This window comes from Coturnix japonica, chromosome 5, assembly GCF_054131305.1.
Source record: "Coturnix japonica strain WE chromosome 5, WE-NBRP24, whole genome shotgun sequence".
Taxonomy (NCBI): Eukaryota; Metazoa; Chordata; class Aves; order Galliformes; family Phasianidae; genus Coturnix; species Coturnix japonica.
In genome coordinates, this window is record NC_140667.1 from 15767850 (window position 1) to 15784348 (window position 16499).

A 16499-nucleotide genomic window follows, 5' to 3' on the forward strand; every position below is an offset into this window, starting at 1 on the left:
TGCAATTTATATGAGCTGCTAAACCTGCCTGTACCATACCACTGTGAAAACTTGACTCTGTCAGAGTTTTGTATGAATATGTAATTATTTAGAAATGAAAACTGAAATAATTAAGTAAAAATGAAGTTTGGTTGGCAGTTTTGAGTTCAGGAAGAGATAGATGCCTGTAGAAGCTTGTTCTGTATACCTTTCTTCATGTCCTACTTCTTTTTCTCTACCATTTGTTTCAGCATGAGAGTACCTCTGTTGTTTGTTTTTTGCCTTTGTCTTTGTTGTTTACTTTCTCATATTTATTGTAGAATTATTGTAGAATTCTAGGATAGCTCAGGTTAGAAGGGACATGAAAATGTCATCAGGACTAACCTGCAGCTGAGGATGTTGATGTTCTGTGTGTGAAATCAAGGTACCAGGTAAGTTCTCCCACTTAGTGGGGTTGAAGTACAGGGGATTGGTGTGTTTTCAGTTTCCCAGGCAAGTGCAAGGAAGCATTTTGAGGGTGTACATTTCTGAGCTTTGCTTTGATGATCTGAGGAGCCAGGACTCACTTTCTATATGTGCAGCAACTTACTTTTCTTCACACCTCAGGTGTTATGTATTCTTACTTCGTTTAATGTTCACCATTTGGCAGCCATTTAAAAACTAATATTAAAACTCTTGTATTTATTTTATCATCACTCCATAGTGATTTCTCCAACTTATTTTTTCTCATGACTGCCAACTAAATTTCTAATTGTTATTACAAAATAGTTGTATCTTTGTTGACTATGTTTAGGAAATCACTGCATCAGAAGAACATAAGCTAGAAGCCTGCTGTTCTGTAACTTTCTGCACTTTACGTTAATTTAACATTTCTTCAATACTTGTTTTGAGTCGCTGTTTACGTATGAGACGTATCTGCTTTACAGAAATGTTTGCAATACTGTAAGGTTCTGCAATAATCATCTAGTGATTTTCAGTATTATGGTATTACTCTGTAGTTTTACTTAATGATTATTGGTATGCTAGCAAAAGATGACAGGTGATATGCTTTTCCTAATACTTTAGCTGTTCCAACCCTGCTTCCTCCTTCCACACACCCTGAGCTTCCTCTTCTCCAGTCTGAACAGCCCCAGCTCTCTCAGCCCTCCCTCACATGTGAGGTGCCCCAGCCCCTTCATCATCTTTGTGGCCCCGCACTGGACCCTTCCAAAATCAGGCATTCTATATCTTTAAATATAGATGTATTTCTAACAGTGTTTATGCACCCAAATGAAATAATCATATTATTTTAGGTATTGATAAAAGCTTCCGCTCATTTGATCTTGTTATTAGTTATTTTCTGCTATAAGGTGGCGTAGCCCATGTTATTGTTGTCTGCTGAAAAGAATTGTGTTGGTTGAAGGGATACCGACAAACTAAAAATTCAGCACATAGGGTATTTCTGTATTTAACTTGCTCAAAATGATCTGCATCCGACATTTAATAATAAGGTATTTTCTAGAGATTTTCATTTGAGTAAGGTGAGCAGCACCTCCGTGTTTTTGCTGCAGAGGTGATAAATTTTGGCAGACACTTGGCTGTCATGTGTAAAGTCAGTCAAAAGAGTTGTATACTTTGAAGACAATGGTGAAAATGTATTCTGTTTAGTTATCATGCCCTTATTGAGGTGGATCCAGAGATACTGCTGCAATTGCCATGTTATGCTGTCCCTTTCCATCAGGCAGCTTTCCAGCCACACCTCCTGTGTCCAGCCACACCAGGCCTGTAGGATTGCCTGCAGTTGTTGTGACAAAAATGCAGGAACCGACACTTGGCCATTGACCTTGGCCCATCGATCTAGTCTATCCAGGTCCCTCTGTAGTGCACTTCTCCCTCTGACAGATCAACAGTCCCTCCCAGTTTGGTGTCATCTGCAAATTTACTGAGGGTGCACTCACTCAAGATCATCAATGAAGGTGCTAAACAGAAGCAGCCCCAGCACTGAGCCCTGGGGGACACTGCTGGTGACCCGCCACCAACTGGATTCACCTCCATTGAGCACAACTCTTTGGGCTTGGCCATCCAGCCAGTGCTTCACTCAGTGGAGCGTATGCACATCCAGACCATGGGCAGCCAGCTTCTCCACAAGAATGTTATGGGGGACAGTGTCAAAGGCCTTACTGAAGTCCAGGTAGACCACAGTGACAGCCTTACGCTTATCCACCAAGCAGGTCACCTTGTCATAGAATGAAATCGGGTTTGTCAGACAGGATCTTCCATTCATAAACCCATGCTGACTGGGCCTGATCCCCTGGTTGACCTTTAATTGGTTCATGATGGTTCCCGAGATTTCATTGCCTTCTATTTGCTTTCATAGCAGAATTCCCCTTTCCCTGTATACATTTCCCCCCCCTGTACTTTCAAGAGGATAGGAATAAAACAGAAAAGCATTTGGAATAAACCCTTCAGGAAGGAAGATAAAATAGCCCAGGAGATGATCTGTCAGGAATAAGACAATAAATAAATAGTTGGCAACTCAAAAGCTTACGAAGACGTTCTCTGTGATTAGTTAGCTGGATACCTTTGCTAGAAATGATTTTGGAAGGCTGCAGAACAGGGAAAGAAAAGGATCATGCCAAGATTTCATATAGTTTGTATCAGACAAACAGTATTACTGAAAGGCTGGGCTACACTGATGTTTCCCTACCACGCTTCTGCTTCTTTGGTCTATGCAGCAAGCTCAGGGATTACTTCTTCTTTCTGTGTTTGCACTACAGAACTCTTTCTAGGGGGAAAAAAAAAAAAAGAGCAGGAATTTGTTTTGAGAACATCCAAGATGTCATTTCATCTAGGTGTGCAAACCAGTATATTTTGGGAGCTTGCTTTTTCACTTCTGCAACCAAAGTGGGGGACTTCACAGCATTCTAAACTTTGGATTTCATGCTGCCATTTGAAAATCCCAGAGAGAAGTATTATTAGTGTAAGAAATTTTAATACTGGAAATTACGTCCACAATTGCCAGTTCAAAATTGTTGTACGGTTTATTCCATTGTTTTTATTTCTCTCCTACAAGAAATGCCTCACCCTTGTTTTGATTTATATTCATAGAAAAACACTTTATTAACATTAAAGGAACTAAATTTTAATAAAAATTTCATAGAAACACTAATCCCACTTACCATACTTGTTATATTGAACCACAGAAGCGTAAGATTTCAAATAAAGCCTGTATCCATATGAAGGAAGCTGCTGCACGTGCAGTGGAAAGTACAACCTGTACACTTAAAGCACTTCACAATAAATTAAATGAAACATCTATATTCTCCTAGGATTTCCTGTAGCTTAAATACTTCTATTAGAATGCGTGTATTTCACTGACGAATGTTATCTTAAAAGAAGCAGCACTGTACTAAATCAAGCAGCTCTTAAAATGTCTGAATCTCTTGAGCTTTCCAAGCTTTTCAAGAACATTCTTCCTTGCTCACGCAGATTTGATGTCTTAATCAAGATGGACATTGCTCAGCAACATGCTTCACTACCATGCCCTACACATGTCCTTTAGTTTCCCAGATTTGCTTTAGTTATTCTTGTATGTGAGCCATTTAAACAACTTTTAGTGACTAGGGTTATATAACCATGAATTTGTTGTTGGTTTCTTTTTTGCCTGAAGTTTGAGTTTTGAATTAAACAACTTCTACAGTAATTTTTATTAAAGTTGTTAAAACTGCAGCTACTTTCTTAAACGCAACAAAAGACTTACACTGTATTCTTTTAAGGAGCCAAGAGGTCTGGCTGCAGTGTTGGCAGCAAACAGTTTAGGTTTCATCAAATTCACTGGTGCAACTAAGGAAAAGTCATTTGTGCCTAAGCATGGGCTTAGGACCTTACGGACTTTCTGAAGATTCACAGCCTTGTAAGAGGCAGAATTACGACAAAAAAAATCTGCTTCCAGCAGCTGACACTTGTTTTGCGAATCAGAAATGGAGCTGCACCAATGAAGCTGATCCAAAAAAACTTCTTCCAGAAGCAGCTGGTCATTGTCATTCTTGTTGTCCTTTGGTGCAGCTGTATATAGACTGATATCTCTGCCAAAACCATAGCAAAGTGTCTCAGTACTATCAAGGTTGGTGTAGAAAAGCTGAAGCTGTCCAGCAAGAAGATGTCAAATACAAATACACCTCAAAAAGCAACTCCACTTCTCGCAGTTTGTGGGAAAAGCATGACAGACATGTACGTGTATTCCCTGAAGCACCTGCCAAAAACCTCCAGATGCAGTTGGGATGTGCATATGTTTGTGTGCTTAACGATATGGTTATATGTGTGTATACGTACATGTACATATACACACACACACACATATATATATATATAAAATTGCCATCAGCTTTCTCTGATGATTTTTTCCTGTTGTACATAATTATTTCCCTTTATGTATTTACTTAGGTATTCTGGGTGATTTTCAGTTGTGCACTCTGCTGGCAGTTCCCTTCCCATGGACAAAATCCTTAAACTCTCTAATTGTTTTGTTCTTCTGCCCCTTCTATGAGTGTATTTTTAAATAATACAAAAATTTTTACTGATTTTGACTTAGTACTAGATAGATATTCTTCCCCTTCCTTTCTTCCCTAAGTCTTCCCTGTTGTTTCCAACTTTCTACTCTTTATCTCATATATTTCTTTAAGAAATTCAGTATTGTAAGTCCATTAACTTCTTCTGCCAGTTGATTTTCTTATAATGTTTTTCTTTCCCAATGTCAAGGTACTTCATAATATTTGCATCTCCTCTCATTTTGAACATCTGTTCAATTCAGCTTCAGTATTATCTAGTTTGCCTATTTCTTGGAACTTTCTATGCTCTGAAGAGTCTGCAGCAATAAAGGAAGATAATTTGCACCTTTTTCTGAATTTTAGAGCATGATCTTACTTTGACAGGTTTAGCACAGCACATGATTCCTATACTTTTTCATGGAGTCAGCACATCCCATGCTCAGGACTTTGCACTTGTCTTTGAACTTGGTATGTTCTTGATAGTCCCATTCTCCAGCAGCATGTGATGCCAGTTGGTAGCAGTCTTCCCATTCAGCAATTTATTGCTTCCTCAAATTTGGTGTCATTGGTAAACTTAATTAAGATATGTTTTATGCAATTTTCCACTTTGTTAATGGAAACATTAGACATTATTTGCTACAATATCAACCCCTGAAAACGTGACTCATAACTAGATTTCCTATTTATCTTTAAACCATTGGTCACTGTCTTTTCAGTGACAATCCGGTCATTTATCCACTCACCCATGTGAAACATCTCTCCTCAGCATGGCTACTATACCAAGGGAGCCTGCATCAACTGCCCTGCTAAAGTCACAGCTGCATACTGTGCACCACTCAGTTGCAGGACTTGTTATTTTATCAAAGACGTCGATCAGATCAACAAAGATGTTGATCTGATGTTTCCCCCTGTCAGCACGTGCTTTCTGTCCTCAGTTTCTTGTTTCTCCTGTATCCGAAAAGGCCTTATATGAGGACTTGCTCCCTAAGATGAGATAGTCCAGTATAGAGTCTTCTGGTAGATCCATTGTTTTAGATGACTGTCGTCTCTTTGCATTTCATAAAGTGGCTATAAGATTCCTCTTCCATCCAAACAGTATTTCCCAAAATGAAAAGGTGATTTCTCATTGAATCACTGTTTATAACCATAGAAATCTAATACTGAAAAGGTGTTAATTCATAATTAAAAGCTCATATATAACGTGCACTAATGATGTCTGACACTTTTTTATTGCAAGTTTTAAAATTAGAAAATCCCGTGAAACTTAACAAAGATTAGAATTAAGGAATGTGAACATACGTACATACTTGAAAGTTTGTGACTTTGCGAATGAGTTATTAGAGATGCTGCTGTGCTCCAAATGGATGCTAGAATGCATAGGTATGTGTAGTTTGTGCTTATGAACCAATTTGCTAAGTGATAATTGGACTACATAGGGATATTGCACCTATTTTAATAGTATTATATATATATATATATGTTTTTGTTAACTAACTCAGTTAACCAGGCCGTCTGTGAAGTGCCTTATAAAGTAACCAGTAGTATGTTTTGCAGTCTACTGGGACATTAGGCATACTCTGCAGTCTGTATGTGTATTGTGAATTAATCACCCCTTTCAAACTGAATAGCTAATGATATTGATCACTGTTCAATCATGAATAATAACGCATTGTATCGCTTGAGTGTTATTTGTCAAATACTTTTTACAAATTACTATGCAGGACCTTTTATCACAGCTGGTGTAGTTTAAGGTTTGGACAGAGTCACTGTGAATGAAGCCCTGCTGTGAAATAAAAGTCAAAAGGCATCTTGGCATCCCAACCATTTCCTTGGGAGAAGATTACAGCCTGAGTATGTTGAACTTTATTGCCATGGGCCTCATGACAGTATTCAGAAACATGCATGGCATTTCTGTTAAAGAAACTCAGATGTGCTTAGACGCAAGGGATGGCATTCTTGTGTTTATCAGTATCTTAAAAAAAAAAAGGAGAAGAAAAAAAGTAGTGCTTTTTTAGTAGTGCTTTTTTATTCTTTTGGGGTACAGTAGAAATTCAGTGAAGAATGTGTAATTTATGCACATAAAAACTGAGGTTCCTGATTTCCTGAACATAATTTGTTGCAAGAAAGAGGAAACTACTAGTCTGAATCCTAGACAGAAATGTATTTGTTGAGAAAGAAAAAGGGGTGGAGGCATGGAGAGAAAAACTCTTTGACTGAAGTGTCATTGCCTGTGTTGGCTTGCTGGGAGATCAGAAGTGTGATGCAGTTGCATGGAGAAAATATTCTGATTGTTAACTTCTGAATACAAAAAATAAAGCAAAAGGAAACATTTAGAAAATCAGTGAAAATGATATGCTTGTGTGATTCCATCTGAATTGCATCAATTAAATTCTGTCTTTTATATGTTATAAAGGTAGACAAACCTATGAGAATTGAGGGTCAGGTAAAGCCAAATACGAAGTGCTCGATGAAATAAAATCCTTCCAATATGGAATGGGATCTCCTGCTGCCCTGAAAGGCAGGTTTGCAACATTTAGCATCTTACTGCTGACATCTGATTTCTTTCATCTGATTCATTTCTTAATGAAGTGGTTCTAATGAAGGCCCATGATCAGGCAGGATGGCCACACTGTCTAAACAAATTGGTGAGGATTCTTCTGGGTTGGGTGCTATTCCTTTGTCATCACCTTTGGCACTTGTATTAATATACAGCAATCTCACTGTCTTGTAATGGCTATAGAAAGTGAAGTTTTATATCTGGCATAAATCACAGGTAAAGTCTTTCCACTATGGGCTTCCTTTGCTGTCAGACAGTCACCAAGTAGCAATCTGAGAAGTTGCTTTTCAAAAGCTCATAGCATGACTGTAGTTAATGTTAAACTGGAAACAAGAGGTAGTAAGAGCTTAAAGCTTTTGTTTTTATCTATCAAGAATTACTGCAACAGTACATAAATAGAACAAAAGTTAAATTAAAAACTTGAAGTAATGAGTAACAAATGTAAAATGTGCTGTGGTCATTTATGAAGAAAGGTCCTGGGCAGCCTGGTCTAGTATTTAATGTAGAAGTTGGTGACCCTGCCTGTAGTAGGGGGCTGAAGATTCATGGTCCTTGATGTCCCTTCCAACCCAGGCCAGTCTGGGGTTCTGTGATCTGTGAAAATGTGAAGCTCTGAAAGTAATGAGAATTAAATACTCAGTAACTATTACTGTATGACAGCATCTTCCATGTTTCCTGCATAGTCTCATGGTTCTGTTAATGGATTAGTCTACAAGTAATGAGCTATATGGGTCTTCGAAGTATGTCTTCATATACTGTCTCTCAAGTCCCAGAAGAATTGTATCTAGTTTAAAAAAACTTCAGTAAAGTTGGATTTAATCTTTGGTAATGAGGAAAATAAGAACTTTTGATCCCATTATAAAGAAGCAGTGGTTAGCAGTGCTGCTAATCTTACTGGGCAAAGTGCATAGCAATGCCAGAAAGCAACTGCATGCTAACTTTCACTGAAAAGACCATTTGCTTCTTTCAGTAAGAAAATTCTATCCAAAATGTCAGAAAAAAAAAAAAAAATCAGATTCCAGAGTTTCTTTTGAAGAAAATTATAAGCTGTAATGTATTAAGTAATGTAATTAATTGATGTTGTACTTGTATTTATTTCAGCAAGTTCTATTTTGAGTATTGCTCCAGAGGATGAATTTGGCCGTAGAGTTAAATCTTGCAGTTTAAATGCATCTAAAATTAATGCCCGTTCCAAACGCAACTATTTTTTTGTCTGTTTTCATTCAAGTCAATGAATAATTACATTAGATGTAATCAGTACAATGTAAAACTGGTAGTTTGTTTACTTGGATTTTTAACTCTGCTGAGGCTGAATATAAGGAATGTTGGTCATAACATTGATGAACATGGAATAGGTGTTCCTTCTGAAATCCTGTGGTATTTTAGGTGCTTCTTTCAAATCAGAATGAGACTTGGCAATATCCTGCATCTGAATGGAAGTCTTGCTTTTTTCTATTAAGGAAAGGAAGAGATGCTGGAAGATTACATTTGTAACAGCCCTGCGGGTATTTCTGAGGTGCTCAAATGTCTTTAATTTCATTGTTTGGTATGTTTGGATGGGTCTTATGTTTGGTTTTGATAACATCCACCACTTTTTGCAGTTTGATTGCATAAATACTGCATTTACATATAGATGCATAAGTTATTCAGTTCATGCAATGAAAATGAATGATTTATATAAAATCCGCTCATTAAAGTCAAGTTGTAATTTTGAATTCAGTTGGAGTTCTACATGGTGAATCCCTACTCCTCTAATGGAGAATTTTTTTCTGAATTAGACTACTGAATTCTTTACTAATTTAGATGAAAAGTATTAAAAAGTTTAGGATTCAGTAAAAATCGACATTCATAGTACATTAATGACAACAAAAATTAAATTCAAGTACCAGTGAGATCATCTGGGAATTTGAAACACATTTCACCTGTAATTTTTAGCTCATGTTCTTACTGTGCGCATAGTTTATGACCTTATCCATGCTAAGTTAGCAAGTCTTCTCTTAGCACGTTTAAACTAATGTTCTAACATTTCTGGCTTTTTTCTTGATTGTTTGTGAGCATAGTTTTGTATTGTGATGAATGGTCTTCATGAAGATGGGCAGCATCCAGTTCCAGTACTTCTTAGGAATCGCAGTGCAGTAGTGATGGTTCCTTTTGGTATTTTAATGAAGCGTACATACACCAGACTGTACTGGCAGAAAGCCCCACACGTGCTCAAGGGCTGCCATGTGTAGCTTATTAGCTTGAAGGCATTCACTGCATGTTCAATTCATGCGATAGGCTTGTGGATTATTCCATTTATAGCACTGTTGAATGTAAAGCAGAATTGGGTCCTAGGTTTTCAGTGTAATCAGGTTGCTGTAGATCATTACAGTTGTGGTTTCCTCTCCATCTACTACCCTTTGTGTTTCAATGTTATTGTGTTGTAGTGTAAGAAAACAGCTCTAATTATTTTTATATTTGATGTGCATACTTCTGTAAGAGATATTTTTCATGATTGGTAGACATTGTTATATGTAAAGCAGCTGTGTTTCTTTTTTCCACGAGCCAAGATTTGTTAAATACAATACTTATATGACGTTTCCAGTACTTTGGTTTGCATGTAAATTGAGAGGCTACAATTTTGCTATAGCTGCTCTGTTAGCTGTTGTGTTCTGTCATGCTACTAGAAGGAAGATAAATAGTTGGTTAATTTTGCTATTCTCAAAACAGCAGTATTGTACTTGGTTCCAAACTGAGATCATATTGCAGGTTTTGTCACATGCTACAGAGGAAAATATATGTAGATCATACCTCCATATTACAAGTCCAGGGGGTACTGCTGACACGGAGTATGTGGAGAATTTCATACTTGCAAGAAGGAATGGAAAAATAATACACGATGTTGTTTATGTGATGGTGATATATAACTTGGAGACATATGTTAGCTCTTGGAATATTGGATGCTCTCTAGGTGAAGATGCATTGCCCAGTTTTAATAAAAATATTTTTATGTGTATTTTGGGTAAAAGCCAAAACTCTTACAAATAATTTGAGCTGAAGGATTAAGTTGATATCTTGAAACAATCAGGATGGATTGTTTGGTAACTGGTTAGGAAAGAGCACTTACAGAAGTAAGGTAATGTATTTCCTTAAAAAATTTGAAGTATTTTTGAATGTTGTAAAGTCTGATTTTAAAATTTGGCATTTTCATTCTGATTTTTACATATCTTTATGTTAACCTACAGGTTCCATGTGGGGTTTGGGCCTATCTTTAGCAATAGAGAATAATGCAATAGTTGAGAATGAAGTGCAGCTGCAGCTATGTCCTTCATCGTTGCTGTTTGGACATCTAATTAAAAAGAGTCTGTGAACAAATTTGGAGTATTTACATACATGTCGGAATACTGACAGGCACTGTTAAAACATACATCGAATTTCTCACCGTCTGCTTTACTTACTGTTTTCCTCTATCGGGTTGGAATGAGTTATAAAGTCTGAACAGTTGCACACCATTTGTTTTCCATGCATGGTTAGCACATATCCATTCATACTGAGTTAGACAAGTTAAAGCCTTCAATGACTGTACAGAAATAAAGCTCCTCAACTATGAATCTATTGTATGCCTTTTCAAAACAGGTATGTGAGTAATATTCTGACTGCTACTGTATTTGTGTAAGACCAGTCGTACTTTGTTTAGCTTTATCAACAGAAGATGAAGTATGTATTACTGGAAAGAATGAAATGGGCTGCTAAAGTAATGAGAAGAACAGTCTAATTGTGAGCTTTTTGATCTACTGTTTTAAACCTTCATTCCATGATCACTCACCAGCCTTTTGAAAAGAAACACTGAGGGGACTAGAACCATCATCCTAATGATCATGGAATCATGGAATGGCCTGGGTTGAAAAGGACCACAGTGATCATCAAGCTTCAACCCCCCTGCTACGTGCAGGGTTGCCAACCACTTATGATTGTTCCTGTAACATGTACTTTATATTTCTGTTATCACAGTAGCCAGGTTTTTCTTTTTAAAAACACCAAGAGGGAATGCATGAAATGAAGGCATAAATGAAAACTCTGGCAGGGGAACACGTGTGATATTTCAATTTTGTAATTTTATCAGATGTTACATAGAATTAATAGAAGAGTGATTTGTGTTGAAGGGTACCCACTGCAGGAAGGAGTATTAAAAATATTGACGTGAGATGTTCAAATGAAAATGTTGTTTTCCCATTCATCATCAGGGGCACAGTGGTGCTACATTTGTCTAGAAGTGTCTGTGTTGCTGTGTTTCTCAGAGTTCGCAAAAAGAGCTAATTAAAAATAAATCTAGTAAAGAAAAAAAAAAAGAAGTTGTAGTATATTTTTTTTAACTTACTGAATATTTTTGTTCTGTTTTTAAAATCTTAAAAAATCAAGTAGTTTGTTTTTCAAAATATTAGATTACATTCCAAATCTAGTTTCTTAAAAGACTTCCGTAATAAAATCACTATTTTTATCAGTGCAAGTATTAGCTGATTTACTTTGGCAAACCATGTTCAGCCTAGAGAGGCACGAATGACACATTTGGCTGTTGAATGAGGCATTCTGAGATTGTGATGAGAGTGGGTTTTCATCTTCTTTTAAAGTTCATATAATGCCAAGCTTCTGAAGAGGTGATTATTTCAAATTAATTAAATGTTCCTTTCTTCATATAAACTTTTTGGAAGTGCATTCTTTGGTCATCACATCACTTCTGTTTTACAAAATGTACAGATTTTCTGTGGACCAGAGTAGAAGCAAGCTACGTTTTTATTGTTTCCTAAATGAATAATATGTTTATATGTAAATCTTGGTGGTGAGCTTGTATTTCAGGCATAGAATGGAGAATACTGCTAATAAATTCCCTAAATTTGAAAAATCTTGGCAATAGCCATCTAGAAGAAATCGAGGCACAATATGTATGTGTATACACAACCAGTCATCTATGTTTGTCCTACATTATATGAAGTGGTTAAAATATACATTGCATCTAAGAAAGATAGAGGGACCACATAAGGCTGAAATGAAATTATGCTGCACATCAAATTGAAAATGTCTTGCTTATTTTCTTCATATGTTTCTCTTGAAGGATTGCTCATCGTCAGAAGAATACAGTGTTGCTGCAGCCTTGCTACCCCTGACAACTGCTTTCTATAGGGTAAGTTCTTAGTAACTTCATTAAAAAGTGCTTCTGTTTTTTGGTTTTGTGTACGTTGTTAAATGGAAGAAAGTAAAAATGAGAGGTGCATGCTTAGTATCATGAGTGCTGAAGTAAGATTAGTCAAGTTTTAATCTCATAATCAAGGAGAAGGCAAGCTGCATTGAATATAGAATAATTTCTGTTGTTTCAATAGAAGGACTGAGATCTTGCACAGTTTCTCCCACAAAAAGTTCACTGAAATCTTCTGTGTAATGAAATAGTTCTATTTTTGTATATCTATACTATTTAACTGAAATCGTGCTTTCAGAAGTTGTGAGACCCTGGATGTAAGTAGCATGATGATTTCTTAATGCTCCAGACCTGAACTGAAGAAATAAAGTAACCTGACTGTTGCTTGCAAAAGCCAGCTGTTAATGCATAATAGAAAAAGAATTTTGTTTTTCCCAGATCTAATCCTCAGGTTCAGTGATGGTCCCCTTTGGTATGTCCCATTAGATACAATTGTCTGGCAAAAGTACTTATTTTGGTATAAAACAAAGTTATTCATAATAAACACAAACTGATGTGTTTTTCAGAGCATAGGATCTGTAGACAAACTTTATAGTGACTAGTTATAATTAGCAGTTTACATGCTTTATTTGGAATTTGAGTCAAAGAGAAACTTTTTGAAGCATTTTTCAGTTTCTCCAGAGATCTTCAGTACTTCATCCCTGAGTATATGTTATACCTGAGGTGAAGCTGCATAGGAACAAAGATCTAGTATGAATATTCTTAAATTAAGAAAATTGAGTAACATTCTTTAACTGCCTTCAAATTTCCCTTTATAATCTTCTGGACGGATTCTCACTCTACAATAAAATGAAACTAATGTTCCTCTTTCCCTGTTTTGGGAATAAATCCTCTCAAATCCTGCTGCATCTTTTCTCCCTTGGCCTTACTGCTTTCCAACATATTGGTTAACAGTTTATAATCTTCTGTTTGCTGGGTGGTTTTTTTTTAACAGAAATCTTAGACTGGTAAAGGTTTGCAACTTAACAAGGCATATTGCTGTTCTGTCTGTGATAAATCCAAAGGAAGGTACAAACTGAAATTCAAGTCACTTGAGGGGAATGAATTGTTTTTTATTAAAAGAACTTTCTGGCAAAGCTGGTACATATGTGTTGTCAAACTATGCCATGGCTTTTTCTAATAAATTGCTTGTCTATTTCATTAAATTAGGATACATAGTGTTGTTTATACATATATATTAGTGCCTGCATGCTTCAAGCTGTAGTCCATGTTTCTGTAGGCAAAGTACATGTTTTACAATACTGCTGCTTCAGTATGCAGAAATGTCTTGCTTCTGTTATAAGTGCAATTATTTTTATCCTTTCCAAAAATTGTGAAGTAGTGCTTGGAAGTATGCACTTGTTTTTACTGATGTTCTTGTTATCAGAACACCATGTTTAGTGCCAGAAGCATATTAAATATTATTTCATATGGCCACATTGAAAATACACAGTGTTCTTGGTAGCCAGGGATAAATAGGAATTGAGAATCTAGTAGTATTGGTTTTTTTTGTGTTTTGTTGATGTTACAGCTCAACTGGATTCCAATTAAAGTTAGCATTAAGAAAGCCTCTAACAAATCTAGGAACGCTGTAGAATTATATCAATTAAATAGTTACACTATCATTTCTATTTGTTATTATTATGAATTATTATGGGAAATTATGATGGCGTTTCGTTACAACATTTAATTGTTAATGTAGTTCCTGTTACTTGAAATTAAATAATGAAAAGAAGTTCCACGGTGTCACAAGAAGTTGTTTGAGGACTGTTGTGCATCAGAATGCTGAAGTTTCAGGATAAGCATTAATTTTGTTACCTGATATGAAAGGAAGCACCAATGAAACAATTACTTGTTCTTCCTAAATAGGTTTACTCACATGGGTGCACACAGTGCAAACACCAACTGTTTGAGAGGCATAAATGATAAGAAAGATGTGTTTTCTTGTGAGTCCAGCAAATGAAACCAAGAAACTTAGCAGAAAGGGAAATATATTCCTAGAGATGATACTTTAAGGTTCTAGAAGAGTCTGATGAAGTAGCAAAAGCTGTAGCCTTCAGGTATTTTAAAATATTCTCAGGAAAACAGTAAAAATATATAATAAAGAATGAAATATAATTATATATAAAGTATAAAATATATAAAGTAAGGAAGGTGCTTGTGTCATGTATCAGGTTTTGTCTATATCCTGATGTCTTTGCTTACATGGAGCTTGTTTTGGGGTGTTTCTACATGTATCCTATTAAAATAACAAGAAATGTTATGCTGTGTGCAGTATCCTGTCAACTCTTGGGATGTCTGCTGAAGTTTCAGGATTTCCACTCTTGAAGTCTAGAGATTGGCCTGTAGTAAAACTTGATCAGATAGGATTTGATCACAGAAGTAGTCCAACTCACACCTGACAAGGTTAAATAGACAAAAAATCAGTACTGTTAGTTATTTTTGGTCAGTAGAAAGCTTGAATTTTTCTAGAAAAAAAATGGTCACAATGCTTTTAAAAAACATTTTAAATATTAGACGTGAGCAAAATGTGACTCATCAGTGACAGTGGACTTTTAAATGTGCACTGTTAATGTCACAAAAACAAACATCTTTTTCTTCTCCGTTAGAGAAAGGTTTTAGTTTACTGTTAGTAATACTGTTGGAATTTTGTTTAAAATTGAAACAATATAAATAAAATGTTCTTATACATGAATTTTTCCATGCATTTTTGGGGTACAGATGGTCCATGTTTGTTTGGCATGCACTCCTTTCTCTCTTCTTCTGTAGCATACAGTGAAACATTAGAGGAACACTGTGTGGAACGTGCCCCAGGGAGATCTGCAGGCTTTGGCTTAAATGTTCATGGGCATGTCTGCCCGTTTATCATTTGTACTCCATACACCTATATCTATAGAGAAGAAAGTAGAATTGATAGAATTACTTCTAGGAAGTCTACCAGTTGTGAGGATGAGGGCATTCTGAAGATGGAATAGGCAGTACTAGAGAACTTCAGAATGGTTTATCATATTGTGTATTTTGCCATCAAACTCTTTCCAAGAGACACCCAGTTCCAAGTTAACTATGCAATAGAGGTATCTTAATTGGAAATGTTTTCTCTCTTGTTCAGCATCAGCAACAAATTCAGAGAAACTGCATGATGAAAGGCTGATGTGGGAATCAGTTCCATTTTTGCATCTTTACCAGGCAAATCTTACAGTTGGTATCAGCTGGAATCAGGGGAGTATTTACCCAACTACATGGTTAACCATAAAGAAATAAATAAATTTCTGTGGGGTGTTAGCTTTCAGTACTGATAGATTTTCATCCTTACTTCTAACTGCTGTTTTTCCTTCTAATTGTTTATATCTTACTCTGTGCTGGGGATGAAACTTCTTTGACTTTAGCATTCTCTGCTCTTGAATTGTATTGGCATTAGTTTAGGAAACTCCTGTCTTGAAAGATCTCCTTTATTATTCTGGCAAGAAATTCTGTCATCTTCCATTAATTTTCCTCTTCTATCTGTATTCTGCCAGTTCTGATGGTATCAGTCCATGTGAATTTTTTCATGACTGAAACTGTATTAAATAACATCATTTTTAGTAGAGTTCTTACTCTTTTTTAATCAATTCTCAGAATTTCTATTGGTGATTACTTAAATGAAAATATGTTTTAAGTCTCATGCTTAAAAACAGCAAGAATGTACCTCTATGATATAGTAGATGGTATGGAAGAAATAGAAAGAGAAGAAAATGTATGCAGACAGTAGTGTAATTAATCATGTGGGAGAGAAGAAATCTTTTTCTGCAGTATTTCTAACGAAGATGTAAGTTTTAAAAGAATTATATATTAACAGCAAAATCCAAAAGTAAAAGCTGTCTTATTAACAGAGCTTCTTCATATGGGCAGACATTACAACATTTCAACCCCTTATACCAATATATATGGCTTATAAGGAGAGACAATGGTAATGAGTCTTCATTCAGAGATATTAGTTATCTTGCACATAATCAAGCTGACAGGCTGAATATTGAATAAGGACTGTTTTACAATATTATCAAATGTCTATGTTGGCATTATTTGCATTGCCGGAAAATCCAGGAGCCCTAATTGTGGACCACAACAACTTGTCTTGATAATGATCCCAGTCCTTAAAAGTTTATGATACAAATTTGAATAAGTATTAATACTTGAAGCCAGACAACTGTGTAGAGCACTATTAGTTTATGGATGTGACACAAAAGAAGTG

General features: G+C 36.0%; 1 protein-coding gene across 8 annotated transcripts in view; it reads left to right on the forward strand.

Annotated features, from left to right (window-relative positions):
• The window catches only part of SBF2 (SET binding factor 2), a 215801-nt gene that overhangs the window by 144092 nt on the left and 55210 nt on the right, over positions 1-16499 (forward strand). For all 8 annotated transcript variants that reach the window (XR_014946454.1, XM_015864003.3, XM_015864005.3 and 5 more), the window contains one exon: positions 12152-12220. Coding sequence is in view for 7 of the 8 variants with exons in the window: in XM_015864003.3 (XP_015719489.2) it covers positions 12152-12220 (69 nt within the window). In the remaining variant the exon portion in view is untranslated. The remainder of the gene's footprint in view (positions 1-12151; positions 12221-16499) is intronic.